We start from the raw sequence: 16,361 nt of genomic DNA on the forward strand, positions 1-16,361 counted from the left end.
GAATGACCCTCTCTCCTTTAAAGGAGGCCTGGGTAAGGCCAAATTGCTATTAATATGCCAACATTGATTCAATATTTCTCTATTACGGTTTGATACAAAAATCAATATTTGTCAACAATCCTTCCCCCACAGGACCTTTCTATGGATTAAAGTTTGTGAAAATCCCCCAAAATCTGGGCCTTTTTTTGTCCTGGTTTCGAGGAATCACCCTATAGTGTTTGAAATCATTCAAGGAGTTAAACAGACCAAAAAAATGAGAAAAAAGCTTTATTTAAAAGTACAAAAACAGACGTCTATTTACAAGAATAATTTACCTCCTTGTTTTCAATCGAATCAGAAACAAAAAGTATTGTATTTGTACAGGAGGGTATTTCATTAAATGCAAAAAGTAAATAAATGAAAGTAAATAAAATAATTTAGATGTTGAAAATACAATTTACGGAAAATCAATCAAATAAATATTGAAGTTCAAATAAAATACAAATTAGTAGCAGAGTAATGAAAGGTCACGCACGAATGGTACGGTTTCTCTTCAATGTGCTGCCTCATTATTTTATTTACACTCACCATCAGCTAGAAAGCGGTATAATAGAACTATCATCATGCCTCATTAACTACCACAAACTAGACAAATTAGCATATAATCTAGTGTCGTTGTGGCTGTGCATTAAAACTTGAGATCCCATTCATTGTGAAAGTCCACACGATAACTTTTTTTTTTTATAGTTAACATACAATTGTGTGATACAAGATGGAAGATGGTGAGTGAAAGTATAACATCCATTGTATTACAACTGTTATTCTTTCACCCGCCACCACCTTGTTTACATTTGAATGTTGACGTATACAAAGTACTAATTTGGAGCAGCATACTTTATATGTCATGGAACTGTTTTACCAATTTATAAGTACATCTGCTGAACATAGGACATTTAACATGTATGCTCTGTGTGCATTTATGGCAAATAGCTTGTAGTACTGACAGAGCAAATATAGGAAAGATGTGTAGGCCTACACAAAACATACTGTAGATATAATCAGGTGAAGAATATACAATCATTTAACAGAGGCAGCCTAAAAGGCAACATATAGCAAAACGTACAAGATAAACATTTAAAAGTGCCCACTTGGTTTCTGAACCATCTATCCAATTTCCTTACCGTTGCATTATAATGGCTCATATCAGAAAAGATGCAATCAACCATGGCAGAAATACATCTTATCTACATTGCCCTCTAGTTGCTAGCAGTTTCATTCATTACAGTGCCCTGTGCATATGAATTTGCCGTAGTCAATGTTCAATCCAACTCTAGGAGCAAAGTTCTTTATTTCTAGATCGAGGGTACTGTGGGATAACACAGCCACCTGCTGTGCAGGAAGAGCATAACTACTAGTGCTTCCATACTCCATCTTCAGCTGGCAGAGCTATGTGTAGATGTGTATGAACCTTTAGTGAGTTTCAATACAACTAGGGAGGAAAATGCAGCTTGGGGTACATAGAAATTCATCTACTTTGTTAGATGTTTATTTTGACACAAAAGTACATGTTTTGCACTCAAATTTGAGTCAGACAGTATGGTGGCTTTGTTTAGAACAGAATTGAATGAAATTTAAAGCAATAACTAACGGATAAAAGTCTTATAAATTGATATGCAATCAGACTACAAAAGTCTCCAAAACAATTTGATCAAAAAGAATGTGCTTATTCACAGCATTTATAAAGACTACCAGCAGAGGTCAGTGTAAAGTTCAGAAAAGGGTGCTAAATAATTCAAGAGTTTTCACTTCAACTGTAATTTCATAACTTGCATTCTGCTGTATATTCTCCTCCAAATTGTAATAGTTGTATCGGTTTCATAGCTGTCACAAAAGCATCAACTCAAACTTCAAAAGTCTTGGAGTTTAGCAATGTGATACAAACGTAACTTCCTTATAATAGCATGTGGGCATATGGCAATTAGCTACCCAAGTAAGCCTTTCCTATCAAAATATACCCAATCCACCTACTCTAAAACAGTCGTGACTGTAAACACAGACAGCCTAATTTGCAGACTAGCCGAGGGTAGTTTGCAGGTAATAATTATGAACTGACCTTAAAAGACACAAATACAGCTATGAAGTCAGCAGAATAGATTCCTTATGATTTAATTGATCCTATAGATCATAATTGAACTATCCTGCTGAGATAGGCCAGAAAATAAGAATAAGAATAATTTTACGTCAGGGGACGATTACAAGATCACACCACTCCCAGGTATTTAATATCCCTAAAATAAAGCAAAAATTATAGAAAAATACACACATATATAAAGACATGGGAATTAAAGTGTAAAAACAAATATACCAAATGAAAACACAAGATGAGAATGATAAGAGCACAGCAATGGCCCTGCCTGAAATAGCAGAGGGCCATGCAGCAGCAAAGTCCCTCTTAGTGCTCTTTACAGCTAAGAAACAGGGGAAGAGGAAAAGTCATGTCCACTGGGGTAAGAGAAAACCTTGACAAGAGCCAACTCTAGACTTCACTCGTGACTAACTTTGATAAGTGCTGAAATGCAAAAACTATAGATTCTAGATAATTATCTAGAACTGAAACTTATACCCTTCATAAAAGCATACTCAACCTGTGCTTGTTTAAGGGTAACATTTGAAGCTAACGTGCCATTGGATTTGGTCATGACACCATTCCTTGAGTTTTTTTTCTTGAGTTCCATGCCAGGATTCCTCTTACCCAAGAGTCTGTGTCAAAAGCATTTATGTTCAATGTCTACTGTTTCAGAGAGTTACCAACACCGGCAGCAGCACTTTCAGATGACCCAACAGTAGGAATGATTTCTAAGAGGACGGAGTTCTCAATGTAAAGTGACAGGAGGCAGTTGAGAGCTTCAATTTTCCTTCTCTTGCATTGAAACTAAAACAGAGGCTCTAGCTTAAGTCTGTAATATACAGGAATCCATTGAATTGCATTTCATTTGTCAAGGCAGCTCCCATTATCACTACATCCAATATGGATTACCTACCATGAAATATGGCATAGCACGGAGAGGAAAGTTCAGAGGCAAGTGCTTGTCTTATTATCATAAAATAAATATGCCACCCGTGGCAATAGTTATAAACTAGCTGCAACTTTAGCAATTCTGGGATAGACCACAAACTATGATCAGCATCATACAATCTCCCATAGCTAAAGTAATACCAGAATGGACTGCGGTATTTCCCAAAAAGATGCTTCAGGTATCCTATGATTTTAGATGTAAATTTGCAGCTATATGATTTAACATTTGCGAACCAAGTGATTGTGGTACTTTTACACCGTGACCTAAGTTTCATAGTAAGTGCCATTCAATGATCTGTCATTTGTCTGATGTAGCCTAATTTGTATTTTACTTGTACTGTAGATTTAGTTCCTCACAGCTGTAAGGAGGATAACCCATGATTATGTTTGTATTCTTTTATGTAGGCTATGCTATAATGCTATATACCTGCAAGTCTAATCTACAGTCTAAACCAGATAAAAGTTTTCCAATGTCAAAAGGGCCAGGTTCATCCAGCTAAACATGCTTGGTCAGTTAGCAAATATATATATATTTTTACAGTTTTCAAGCTGCCCTTGAAATTGGAAATATTAAAGCTTAAAATATTGAACATACTGTATAAGAGTGACAAAAAAAATGAATATTACTGAGAGATCAATCCGAGATCATTTTAAGGCAAAAGCTTCAATGCCTCAATTTTCATTGAGACATTAGCATATGCTTTTATATAAAGAAGAAAGGCTTTTAGGCTTAGATCAGCATTTTTTTGTTTGTTATTTTAAATATTTATAATGTATTAATACGGTAATTATTACAATAATATATTACTTTATACTCTGTAAATGCAAGATACCACAGGCATCAGAGCTGTCTCAGACCAGTGCTGCCATCGCGATGTATAATATCAAGTATCCACTCACACTGTAGTATGAGCTAATCTCTGCCATCAGTCAAGGAGAGAGGGTCAGAGAGGCCCAATGCCCTGCCGGTGCTGGGGAGGGTGTAGCTCAGTGCACAGACAATGTAGATTATGTACAGTATGCGAGAGAAAGAGAGTAGAGAATGAATGCAGCATCATGTTGTTATCATCACACAGAGCTAGTGGCCATCCCACCCCCTTCCCTCAGTCTAATTACTGAGCTTCCTCTCAGCATGGGTCAGGTGCCATTGGTTTCAGGCTGGATCGGGTCGGAACCGGTAAGGACCAGGCAGGACGGAGAGACAAGAGCTCAGTCCTCTCACAACTAAGAGGGAGCTGAGAAGGAGGTTGGGCTGGAGTTATGGTTGTTTGTAGACTTGATGATGGTGATAACACTGGTGGTGGCCACCTTGCCTGGTGAGAGAGGCCCGCAGGTGACAGTCCGGGCGAAGCACTGCAGGGCCTCATACTTGGCTCGCAGGGCGTCCAGCTCCAGCCTCATGCTGGCGTTCTCCCGGGCCAGCTTGTCTACCTCGTGCTGCAGATCCTGCTTCTGCCTCTCCAGCTCCTCCTTCTGGGTGACCCGCTTGATGCGGCAGCTGGCGGCATAGCCGCGGTTCTTCAGGGTCCTCCGCCGCTGCTTCAGCCGCACCACGTCCTCCTTGGTCAGCCCGCGCAGGTGTGTGTTGAGCTCGCGCACCGACATGGCCACCAGCTCGTCATCACAGAGGGCCGGAGCATTCTCACCCACCTCCTTCTTAACCTGCAACAGAGACAGCCATTGATGAGATTCTGGACCTTTCCTGAACTCATCATTCACATTAAAAGATACAGTGTACGAATACAAAATTACCTTTAAAGTCTTGTTTCCTTTAAACTGAGTCGTCATACCCTGCATGCATAAACTGGCCAGAATCCCACAGACGTCACACTGCAAAACAAAGGGAAAATTGTGATTGGAATAAATAAAAAATGTATTCAAATATATTTGTATGCATAATGTAGTGTATTCGTTGTGAAATTAAAGTGTTATGAGTGTAGCCAAGTTCAGATACAGCCATCCTAAGAAGCCACTCCCCTTTCCTAAGAAATCTATTGAAGAGATCCCACAACAACATTCCTGGGTTAGTTACGTCATCTGTAACCAGCTCAGTAGATTTTCTAGTAACTGTAACCAGCTCAGTAGATTTTCTAGTAACAGAGACTGCCAGCAGAGGTCAGCATCACACTGAAAGATGACAATGAATACACAGACTGTTGGGCAAACCTGTTAACTTACTGCTGTAGGGAGGGCCCTCACAATGTAGTTCACTAGACCGTAGCAAGACCGCAAGAATAGAAACAGGTCAGCTCTCACCACACAGCTTGTCTGAGCCCTCTGCTTAGAAACTGGGCATGGCCTATTTTGATCAAAATTGGTTTTAGAAAAAGACCTATCTGAACACTACAGTGAAACGCATGCCTTTGTGACTACTGCCATGGCCAAAGAGAGAGAGAGAAAGAGAGAGAGAGAGCTGCTGTGTGCCTGACTGAATAAAAGGCGCACATTCTCCCAGGGCTCCATTTCAGCACCCTGACTTGCTCCCTCTGCGATGGCTGCCATGGAAACGCCCTGAAAATTGGGTTGGGAGTATAGTCACATGGTCAGCCAAAGGGTAAACAAGTCTCATTCATAACCCTGTCATACACATGGTAGACATTACAAGGGCAGGTCAGTTTGAAGAACTTTAAGTGAGGATCACCAATAGTTTAGGGAGTGTGTACAATAACAGTCTCATAAACTCTGAACATTGGCTTCTATTTTTCACTTCCCTCAGACCTGATGCATAGTCTCTTTTAAGATACAGTACTATTTAACCTAACATGTGCTACATTGACCCGTATGAGTTTCCTCTTTATAACACAGAACAAATGCCTATGTCAACAGTAAAACTACCCAACAGTAAAACTACCCAACAAACACAAGCTTACATTTATGGTCATACTGAACTTTACAGTCCTGTAGATATGTGGGAAATTCCTGAAGATCGTGTGTCACAGAGGAATAGTTTCCCTTACAGTCATGGGTTTATTTTTGTAGTGAGACAATGTACTATTTGGTTTAGGACTTGTCTGCTTGTCTGGCTCGTATTACACTGGGCTTTCCTGAGCTGCTACATGCCCTTATTTAACGCTGCTGGGTATATTTAGCTCACTGTGCTGCTGACGCAAAATTCTGCCAGCTAAACAATTTAGGTGAACATGTGATACCTCATTAAGAGGCCAAATATTCCATCCGGCGCTTTGAGCTGCACTTTCTCGAACAAGATACAACAACCCAAAGGGTGAGGTTTTAATGACTATTCCTTTAGGGAAGTTCACCTCATGCCCCTGGAAATAAATATAGATCGCTGATCACAGCAGTTTCTGACAGCTGTTGCTGGGTTGACCTTGTGTTGAAGAGCTGAAGTGGTTGCACTGTATCTACAATAGAAACACTGTTCTTGCATCGAAAGTCTTAGTCAGAGCTCCTAAGTGGAAAGGGGCAGAATGCCAAATGATTGGTCTGATGATAATGGAAAGTTCACTGGCTTTGGCCACTGAAGCAGAACAGATCACTAATAAGTTCTTAGTCCGCCATCTGTTTTGCCTTTTGTAAAACCACACCGGAGGTACAGCCTATGCCTGGCCGCATGTTTCTGTAATGAAGGGATACATGAATGTGGGAGAGAGGACACACACAATCCTAACTTGGAAAATGAACCAATAGATTCTTCTGTTTTGTGTGGATTTAAGAACCACATGACAACATGTTCGGTGAACCATCACATCTGATTACTTGTTTTGGCCATCCCCTTTGAACCTTATTTGAAATTCACTTGGGTTTTCTACTTAACTAAAGGAAACAGAGTAGAGAAAAGCATACAGCATTGCCTTATTTTGGCACATGTATGCAACTTTGAATCCAGCACTACACGGCCAGCCAAAAATGTAAGACAACGTTCCAGCAAGTTGGCTGAAAGAGCCTGTTTTGAACCGTTGCATCAGGGGGGAGACCCTGGGTAATATTCCGTGAGACTTCAATATCATGAAATGGGATGGAAAAAGGCCTCTCTCTCCATACACGGGGTGCTCAAGCGTCACAGCTCAGAGGCCACGTTGTTACCTTCAAATTCCTTCTGCATGTGCTCCTCTCTGTTTTTGCAAATGGCACTATGTCGAGCTCTTAAGGTCCCACTTTGCAGCTTTCCTTCTTCCAGAGAGGAAAAGAGCAGTAATGTCCAAAGACCAAATCCCTATTTTGATCATCTTTCAGGACGAGCAACGGGCACATTTTACAATTCAGTACCGCTTTTGACTGTGCACATTTGACGGTCCTCCAGAAAACTATTTCCCTTTTCACCTTTTTGAGTGCTTCAACTCGTGTCGGAGAAGACCTCAAAGTAAAGCCATAGAAGGTGGCTGAAGTGTGGATAACACAACCACATTCCTGACTGAGCACAAACACAAAGGAAAGAGGCCCCAAGTTTCAATTGGGAGGATAAATATATTCAGAATACATCCTGTGTAATGCACCCATCTCTGAGAGGAGGGCTTAGTCTACTCAGATGAAAAGACGTCGCTGTAAAATCTTATAAATGTCTGGAATTCAGATGCGTCTCATATCTAAGTCTAACAACAGCCAGAATGAATCAAGTGTTGACAACTAACAGGGATACAGAGTAGGACTATCCCTAATTTGCATCCTGTAGCACAAACTCCAAAAAGTTCTGGGACACTAAATTCAATGGAGAATAAGAACACCTCCTCCCAGTTGCCCACTGCACCGAGGCTAGGAAACACCGTCACCACTGATAAATCCACGATAATTGAGAATTTCAATAAGCATTTTTCTATGGCTGGTCATGCTTTCCACCTGGCTACCCTTACCCCAGTCAACAGCCCTGCACCCCCCACAGCAACTTGCCCAAACCTCCCCCATTTCTCCTTCACCCAAATCCAGATAGCTGATGTTCTGAAAGAGTTGCAAAACCTGGACCCCTACAAATAAGCTGGGCTAGACAATCTGGACAATCTCTTTCCAAAATTATCCACCGCAATTGTTGCAACCCCTATTACTAGCCTGTTCAACCTCTCTTTCGTATCGTCTGAGATCCACAAAGATTGGAAAGCTGCCGCGGTCATTCCCCTCTTCAAAAGGGGGAGACACTCTAGACCAAAACTGCTACAGACCTATATCTATCCCACCCTGCCTTTCTAAGGTCTTTGAAAGCCAAGTTAACAAACAGATCACCAACCATTTCAAATCCCAATCTTGGAATCCCGAATCTCCGCTATGCAATCTGGTTTCCGAGCGGGTCATGGGTGCACCTCGGCCACGCTCAAGGTCCTAAACGATAACATAACCGCCATCGATAAAAGACAATACTGTGCAGCCGTATTCATCGACCTGGCCAAGGCTTTCGACTCTGTCAATCACCACATTCTTATCGGCAGACTCGACAGCCTTGGTTTCTCAAATGACTGCCTCGCCTGGTTCACCAACTACTTCTCAGACAGAGGTCAGTGTATCAAAATCACAGGGCCTGTTGTCCGGACCTCTGGCAGTCTATGGGGGTGCCACAGGGTTCAATTCTTGGGCCAACTCTTTTCTCTGTATACATCAATGATGTCGCTCTTGCTGCTGGTGATTCTCTGATCCACCTCTACGCAGACGACACCATTCTGTATACTTCTGGCCCTTCTTTGGACACTGTTAACTAACCTCCAGACGAGCTTCAATGCCATATAACTCTCCTTACGTGGCTTACAACTGCTCTTAAATGCAAGTAAAACTATATGTATGCTCTTCAACCGATCGCTGCCCGCACCTGCCCGCCCGTCCAGCATCACTACTCTGGATGGTTCAGACTTAGAATATGTGGACAATTACGAATACCTAGGTGTCTGGTTAGACTGTAAACTCTCCTTCCAGACTCACATTAAGCATCTCCAATCCAAAATTAAATCTAGAATTGGCTTCCTATTTTGCAACAAAGCATTCTTCACTCATGCTGCCAAACATACCCTCATAAAACTGACCATCCTACCAATCCTTGACTTCGGCAATGTCATTTACAAAATAGCCTCCAACACTCTACCCAACAAATTGGATGCAGTCTATCACAGTGCCATCCGTTTTGTCACCAAAGCCCCATATACTACCCACCACTGCGACCTGTATGCTCTCTTTGGCTGGCCCTCGCTTCATATTCGTCACCAAACCAACTGGCTCCAGGTCATCTCTAAGTCTTTGCTAGGTCAAGCCCTGCCATATTTCAGCTCACTGGTCATCGTAGCAGCACGCGTTCCAGCAGGTATATTTCACTGGTCACCCCCAAAGCCTATTCCTCCTTTGGCCGCTTTTCCTTCCAGTTCTCTGCTGCCAATGACTGGAAAAAAATTGCTAAAATCCCTGAAGCCTCATATCTCCCTCACTAACTTTAAACATCAACTGTCAGAGCAACTCACAGAGCATTGTACCTGTACATAGACCATCCAACTACCTCATCCCCATATTGTTATTTATTCTTTTGCTCCTTTGCACCCCAGTATCTCTACTTGCACATTCATCTTCTGCACATCTATCACTCCAGTGTTTAATTGCTAAATTGTAATTACTTCGCCACCATGGCCTATTTATTGCCTTACCTCCCTTACCTCATTTGCACACACTGTATATAGATGTTTTCTATTGTGTTATTGACTGTACATTTGTTTATTCCATGTGTAACTCTGTGTTGTTGTTTGTGTCGCACTGCTTTGCTTTATCTTGGCCAGGTCGCAGTTGTAAATGAGAACTTGTTCTCCACTGGCCTACCTGATTAAATAAAGGTGAAAAAAAATCAAATTAAAATAAATAACTTAGTTAGACAACACTTAAGTTTCCATGATGAGCATTTACATACAAAGTGGTGGCTAAACAGATGGAAAATATAAACTATTTTCTGGCCACAGGAAAGGCCTGATGATTTCAGCACCATATTTCATCAGCTCACGTAGTCCAGATCATGAGGAAATTACTCATCGTATCAAAGCACACAAGTCCAACTGACAACATTACTGTAGGCTCCGGATGCAGCCCAACTGCTAATAATCACTGTTCTCTGCCCAATTGAACTCGGTTGCAAAAAGTGAACATAAACTTTGTCATAGTTTGTTGTTTAGTCATTCAGTGTAATTGACATTAATGACTTACTCAAAGCTTGAGCCAAGAACTAGGGCTATAGCTTTGCTAAAATACTCGAGAATGAGTTTTACTAAGGTGCATATTAAATCAGCACCACAGTATCAGCCCAGGCAGTAACCATTAATAATGGACAAATAACTGCCTTTTAAGCAGTGATCGTGACCTGGCTAGATAAACAAACTAATAAGCTGCAGGCCTGTTATGGTATTAGTCCAGAGACAATGTGTGAAATGTGACTCCATTTAGTTTTTGTCATTCAGACATCAGCTCAAATTCAAATCTGTGTGCTTGGTTTATGAGGCCTGAGGCCTGACGTTTCGCTAAAAGAAACAGCACATCAAAGAGCTGAGTGCTCAGGTCCTAGTGATAGATGAAGTGTTGGCTTGCCTTGTTTTCCTTCTCTTTTCTATTAGTTTTGGAGTTTGGGTTCGGTGGAAAACAGACGCGCTAAGTTCCTCAGAGGAGAGAGAGCTTGATGGAGCTCCCTTCTGTTCAGAATGTCTCCTCTGTTTTCTCAGTGAGTTGGGGAGGAGAGAGCCTTCCTCCAGACTATGCTGTGGTGGTGCACTCTGCTCTGCACTCCAGCGCAGCACATTTGGAGAGATGTTATGTAAAGGAAATGGAGAGCATAGCCGAGCCATGAGTCATGCTGTTTACTGGTAAGAACTAGGACGACCGGCAGGGAATCACACCCTCCCAAACTGACGTTCCCTGGAAAATCACGTTGTTTCGCAGGGCAGAAGGAAAAGTGCAGGAAACGGCTGGCATAACCGGCGGAACTTTTTTGCAGAAAAGGGAGGAGGTAGATATCTGAGTGAAGTGACTTTCCAGCTGGGGACATAGGGATTCAAAAGAATGCCAAGTACGCACACAGCAAGGACAAAATCTGTCCAGTTATTACCTAACTAAAGCCATTCCATAGTATACATTGAATAACAATGAAGATCAATGAGAAAACAAATTACTATTACATTTTCCAACTTCAAATAACAAAGGAGTTCAGTACTTGTTAAACAAGAGACTTGAGATTACATCAGCAGGAGAAAAACAACAGTCATTAATCCAATCCCAGCTCTCCATTAAGTTGTTAATATTCTTATTCAGTCTGCATACCCAAGTTCTCAGATGTAAAAGTGAGAAAGTTGCAGACATTTCTCCTTGTTTACTGTATACCACCTAATACCATAATTACAAAAACAAGGCACTTTACTCGAGACGATCCCTCCACACAGTGTGGCGAGAGCATTGGTCTGAGATCCAGGAAGTCATTCAGAGAAGCAGGAATGGGCTGGGTGCAGATCCGGGTGGTTGGTACAACACAGGCACCTAAGGGGCACTTGTGGAGAGATGCCAATGTATATCTCTCCATGCTTCAGTGTAAACTTGTTAAGGGGACTGTTAATCTGTACATGTAATACAGTACTGTAAATATTTGTAATCTGTCATGTCTGTGTAATTCTTATGACATGGTCTTTGCCTCTAGAAATAAATGATTAGAACACATAGTAAGGAAATGAAGTTACACGTTTCACAGTTAAAAAGGAAGTTTACACATAAAAATATCTGACTTGGGTTTCCTTTTGAGTCATACCTTTTCACTAACCACAGTAATTTCACTTTCACAACACACTGCAAAACCCACAATGAGTACAGGGGGTGGAAGAGAACACTCAATACTATGAAAACTGTGGGCAACATTAACCATTATGAGTATGTATACATCATATTGTCATGCTGAAATGTTGGGTATGGAAGTGAGAGAGCAGAAGATGATAAACCCTCTCTCTCCTCCAGATATCACATTGGGAACCAAGCCACATGTTAACCTCATGACAGAGCATAGATATGATGCACTTGGTGTGGGAGGTCACCACCACCACCACATATACCTCATCAACAGTGACTCTTAGACAAGGTTTCAAGGCCCTCATACACTGTGGAAAGTTTTGGATGAGAAAAGACTCCTCTCATATTTTCCATATAAATCACAATGACAGTAAAGGTCAAATGTCCAAGAATATGATCCCAGTCTGGAGATATGCAGTCAGCACCAAAATATGAAATTGATAAGGATTTATCTTTGTTTATTCTATAAAGCTGGGCAACGGGACAAAGGCAGAGACAACAGTCAGCGTAGCAACAAGCTTTTGTGTGTGTGTGTGTGATCTAAAAATTATTGCTTTGACAGCAGGCCCGTAGATTCAATTTCATATTGGCCTGTGACACTGTGGCTTCCAAACGAGATTCTGCTGAACCACCGACTATGGCACTCTCTCTACTGTCAAACCAGGGTATAGGATAAAGAACGAAATCACTGATACAGCACTAACAATTTGTCTTTGGGAATGTCTACAGTAGTATTCAATAGGACACAGCACCACACTAGACACTAGCCTTCAGAAAGTATTCATACCCCTTGACTTACTCCACAAATATTGTTGTTTTACAGCCTGAGTTCAAAATGGATTAGATTTTTCTCAACCATTTACACACAATTGCCCACAATGGCATGGTGAAAACATGTTTAGACATTTTTGCTAATTAATTGAAAATGAAATATCTCATATACATACAGTACCAGTCAAAAGTTGGGACACACCTACTCATTCAAGGGTTTTTATTCCTTGAATGAGTAGGTGTGTCCCAACTTTTGACTGGCACTAAGTATTCACACCCCTGAGTAAATACTTTGTCAAATCACCTTAGGCAGCGATTACAGGTGTGTCTTTCTGGGTAAGTCTCTAAAGCCTTGTTCACACTGCAGGCTTTAAGGCTCAAATCAGTTGTGTTCAGACAGCAGTCATTTGCTGACATGGCTACGCTTGTTGTCATACTCCCGACGGGCGTGTGCATGGTGGTGTAGGCTGATTGATGGTGGCGTTCGTGCTTCCCATCACTCTGAAGTTATGTAGTAAGCTAAGGTGAAAATGCCTGCCATGGATGTTTCCCAGTTGCTTGAATGTTAAAAATCAGTGTAAGAACACTTAAATCCTCAAAGGATAGGATGACCCATCTTTCAAAAGAAGTCCTTTTTGGCTATCCATGGCAGTCAACTAGCTAGCTAGGTAGCTGTTTAGCACATTCACTAATTAGTTTGTAAACAATTAACAAGCTACTTAACTACCACGTGTTCTTGTCAAACTGTCAACAGAGTAGCTCGCAAGCAACATGATATGACCATTCAGACAAGTCACACGGCCACCAATCAGATTTGTATCGGACTTCAAACCAGCTACGAAGGCGGCTTGAAATATCCGACTCCATGTGGAGTTCAGACTGCAGGAAAAATAACAGATTTGAATCAGATATGCAAATAAATAGGATTTGAGACTTCAAACTGCCAATGTGAACACGGCTTAAGAGCTTTCCACACTTGAATTGTGCAACATTTTTCCATTATTATTTTCAAAATTATTCAAGCTGTCAATTTGGTTGTTGATCATTGCTAGATAACCATTTTCAGGTCTTGCCATTGATTTTCAAGTAGATTCAAGTCAAACTGTAACTCTGCCACTCAGGAACATTCACTGTCTTCTTGGTAAGCAACTCCAGTGTAGATTTGGCCCTGTGTTTTAGCGGCGTTAGGAAGGACATCTGTTTCTTTGTAGTGACTGGGTATATTGATACACCATCAAACGTGTATTTAATAACTTCGCTATGCTCAAAGTTATTTTCAACATCTACTTTTTTATTTTTACCCATCTACAAATAGGTGCCCTACAAATTGGAAAACCTCCCTGGTCTTGTATGTGTGGGTTGTAGCGATTAAGTAGCCATTCAAATATCATGTTAAACACTATAGAGTACCACAGCATGAGTCATAATATCCATAAAGGCTAACGGTCAAACAGGGAAATGGTTCCAATCCTTTTTTCACCATACATTTTTCCCATTGGGGATTTTAGAAACATTTAAAATAAGGGCTGTGTTTCATTTAGGCTTGCCCTGGCGTGACATTTTAATAACCATGTAAATCTCTCTAGGACATATTTACCCACCAAAAATGAAATGGTAATTCCAGTCTCAGCATGACAATGACCCCGTGCACAAAGCGAGGGCCATACAGAAATGGTTTGTTGAGATAAGTGTGGAATAACTTGACTGGCCTGCACAGAGCCCTGACCTCAACCCCACCGAACACCTTTGGGATGAATTGAAATGCTGACTGCGAGCCAGGCCTAATCGCCCAACATCAGTTCCCCACCTCACGAATGCTCTTGTGGCTGTATTTAAGCAAGCCTTCCCAGAAGAGTGGAGACGGTTATAGCAGCAAAAGGGGGACCAACTCCATATTAATGCCCATGATTTTGGAATGAGATGTTCGAAGAGCAAATGTCCACATACTTTTGGTCATGTAGTGTATTTAGGCATGCCATAACAAGACAATTCAGCTTTTCATTTTTTACTTAACTTGTAAACATAATTTTTTTTTATACAATGTACCCCTTTTACCAAAGAGTACCATCTGTCTTTGCTATTCTGTCTACCAAAATATACTATTGCTTACCTTAGCAGCGCAAACATAATTCCACTTTGACATTAAGGGGCATTGTGTAGTAGACCAGTGAAATCTCAATTTAATTAATTTTAAATTCAGGCTGTAACAACAAAATGTGGAAAAAGTCAAGGGTGTGAACACTTTCTGAAGGCACTGTACATTGCAGATTCCATATAATTAACTGAACATAAATCTAACTTCTACAGTATATACTTCATTTAAGGAAAATAAACACTGCCATGCTTGCTGATAATTACAGTAGCCCACACACTTAAGGGCCTTGATATAGGAAAACAAGCAAATCGAATTATTACTCATGTCTGAATCAGGGGCAACGTTGTATAACTCGGCTCCGTCTTCATTATTTTTATCCGCTTTACTATCCTCCTGGTGGTCTATCCCCACACCGTGCACTTTGACTCAGAATTCTAAAACCCAAACCACGTGTTATTTCCTTCAGTCGTAAATATAAAAGTAGGCTACCGTACGCTATGTGGACAACGATATGGATACAGTAATAGATCTCTGAAAATATTACACATTTTCAAGTTATTAAGAGGCAGAAGTAAAACATTATCATTCAAAATATTACGATGGGTAAATAGATGGAATAAAAAATAAAAACAATTCAGAAAAACACGATTTGTTAAATTGTTACATTTTAACAACTTCAAGAGTGAATAAAGTTAATTTCTGGCGTTACGCTACTCCAACACGTGTCCATACAGCAGACAAATATTTGTAAATAACCATAAAAGTTTGTAAACTGTTTAAAAGTGTTAAGATGGGCCTAAATAAAATGTACCAAGTACGTTGATAACATGTAAATTAAATGTTTGGTTAAACCTGATCTTACTTGTTGATACATGGGTAAAATCGAATCTGTCACCGTGATAGGATCAGCAATTTTAGAGAGGAATGTCAAAACATCTCCCAGAAAAGCGCTCGTACCCTCACCTTATGAAAGCGGATATTCTCCGTCGGGAAAGCGTAAAGCTTGTGAAGTTTCCGTCCTATACGGGTTGAAGTTACTTGTCGCAATTCTGAAAGGCGTCCAGCAGTCGAACAGAAATGTATCCCCGTACTAAATTAACTACAAAACAACAACAATGTATCAACATTCCACTCCGAGCTTCCGCAAGCATTCTCGTCACCAATTTCTCGTGACCGCCCCCTCCATTCATGAAAATAACTTTCTGCTGACGTGAACGAGGCGGGAAACTAGGGGAAGCTGGAAATAGACGGGAGACGCAGTTTGCGAATACTTCAGGGAACATTTGCGAGATAATGTGTAGATTAAATCATTATTATACTAATGATGGCTATCCAACTATAAATAGGCTATTAATACTTCACAAACAATGTCAGCACATGTTTTAGCTTGTTATATGCCGATTCAGTAATTCCATGCGCACCTGATTGCACAATGTTCGTTTTTCTGGTGACAAAATAACTATTAGAGAATCCCTATCCCATATATTTTCCCATAATTTTATATTAGAGAATTATCATTTTTTGAGGTAATCTGACCCTAAAATTACTGCCTCACTGGTTAATAGAAGAAACAGCGCCATCTGTCTACCAATGTCCTGTCCTTTCAACATTTCTTTAGAGTTTTGGATTTATTGTAGGCTGCATAATGTTGAAGGCTCTGAGCCCAACTATAAGCTTGCTTATTCCGCCTTCTTACTAACCACTTAC

At 40.7% G+C, this 16,361-nt stretch overlaps 1 protein-coding gene across 1 annotated transcript; it reads right to left on the reverse strand.

Moving 5' to 3' along the window:
• Window positions 1-254: 254 nt before the first annotated feature.
• Window positions 255-15,819, reverse strand: LOC129833056 (transcription factor MafK-like). The gene is made up of 3 exons (XM_055897306.1): window positions 15,618-15,819; window positions 4,808-4,885; window positions 255-4,717 (listed from the first exon to the last, which is right to left on the reverse strand). The coding sequence occupies exons 2-3, from the start codon at window positions 4,850-4,852 to the stop codon at window positions 4,280-4,282; spliced, it is 483 nt and encodes a 160-aa protein (XP_055753281.1). The 5' UTR covers window positions 4,853-4,885; window positions 15,618-15,819; the 3' UTR covers window positions 255-4,279.
• Window positions 15,820-16,361: the final 542 nt, after the last annotated feature.

This window comes from Salvelinus fontinalis, chromosome 34 (assembly GCF_029448725.1).
Source record: "Salvelinus fontinalis isolate EN_2023a chromosome 34, ASM2944872v1, whole genome shotgun sequence".
In the NCBI taxonomy this organism is placed as follows: domain Eukaryota; kingdom Metazoa; phylum Chordata; class Actinopteri; order Salmoniformes; family Salmonidae; genus Salvelinus; species Salvelinus fontinalis.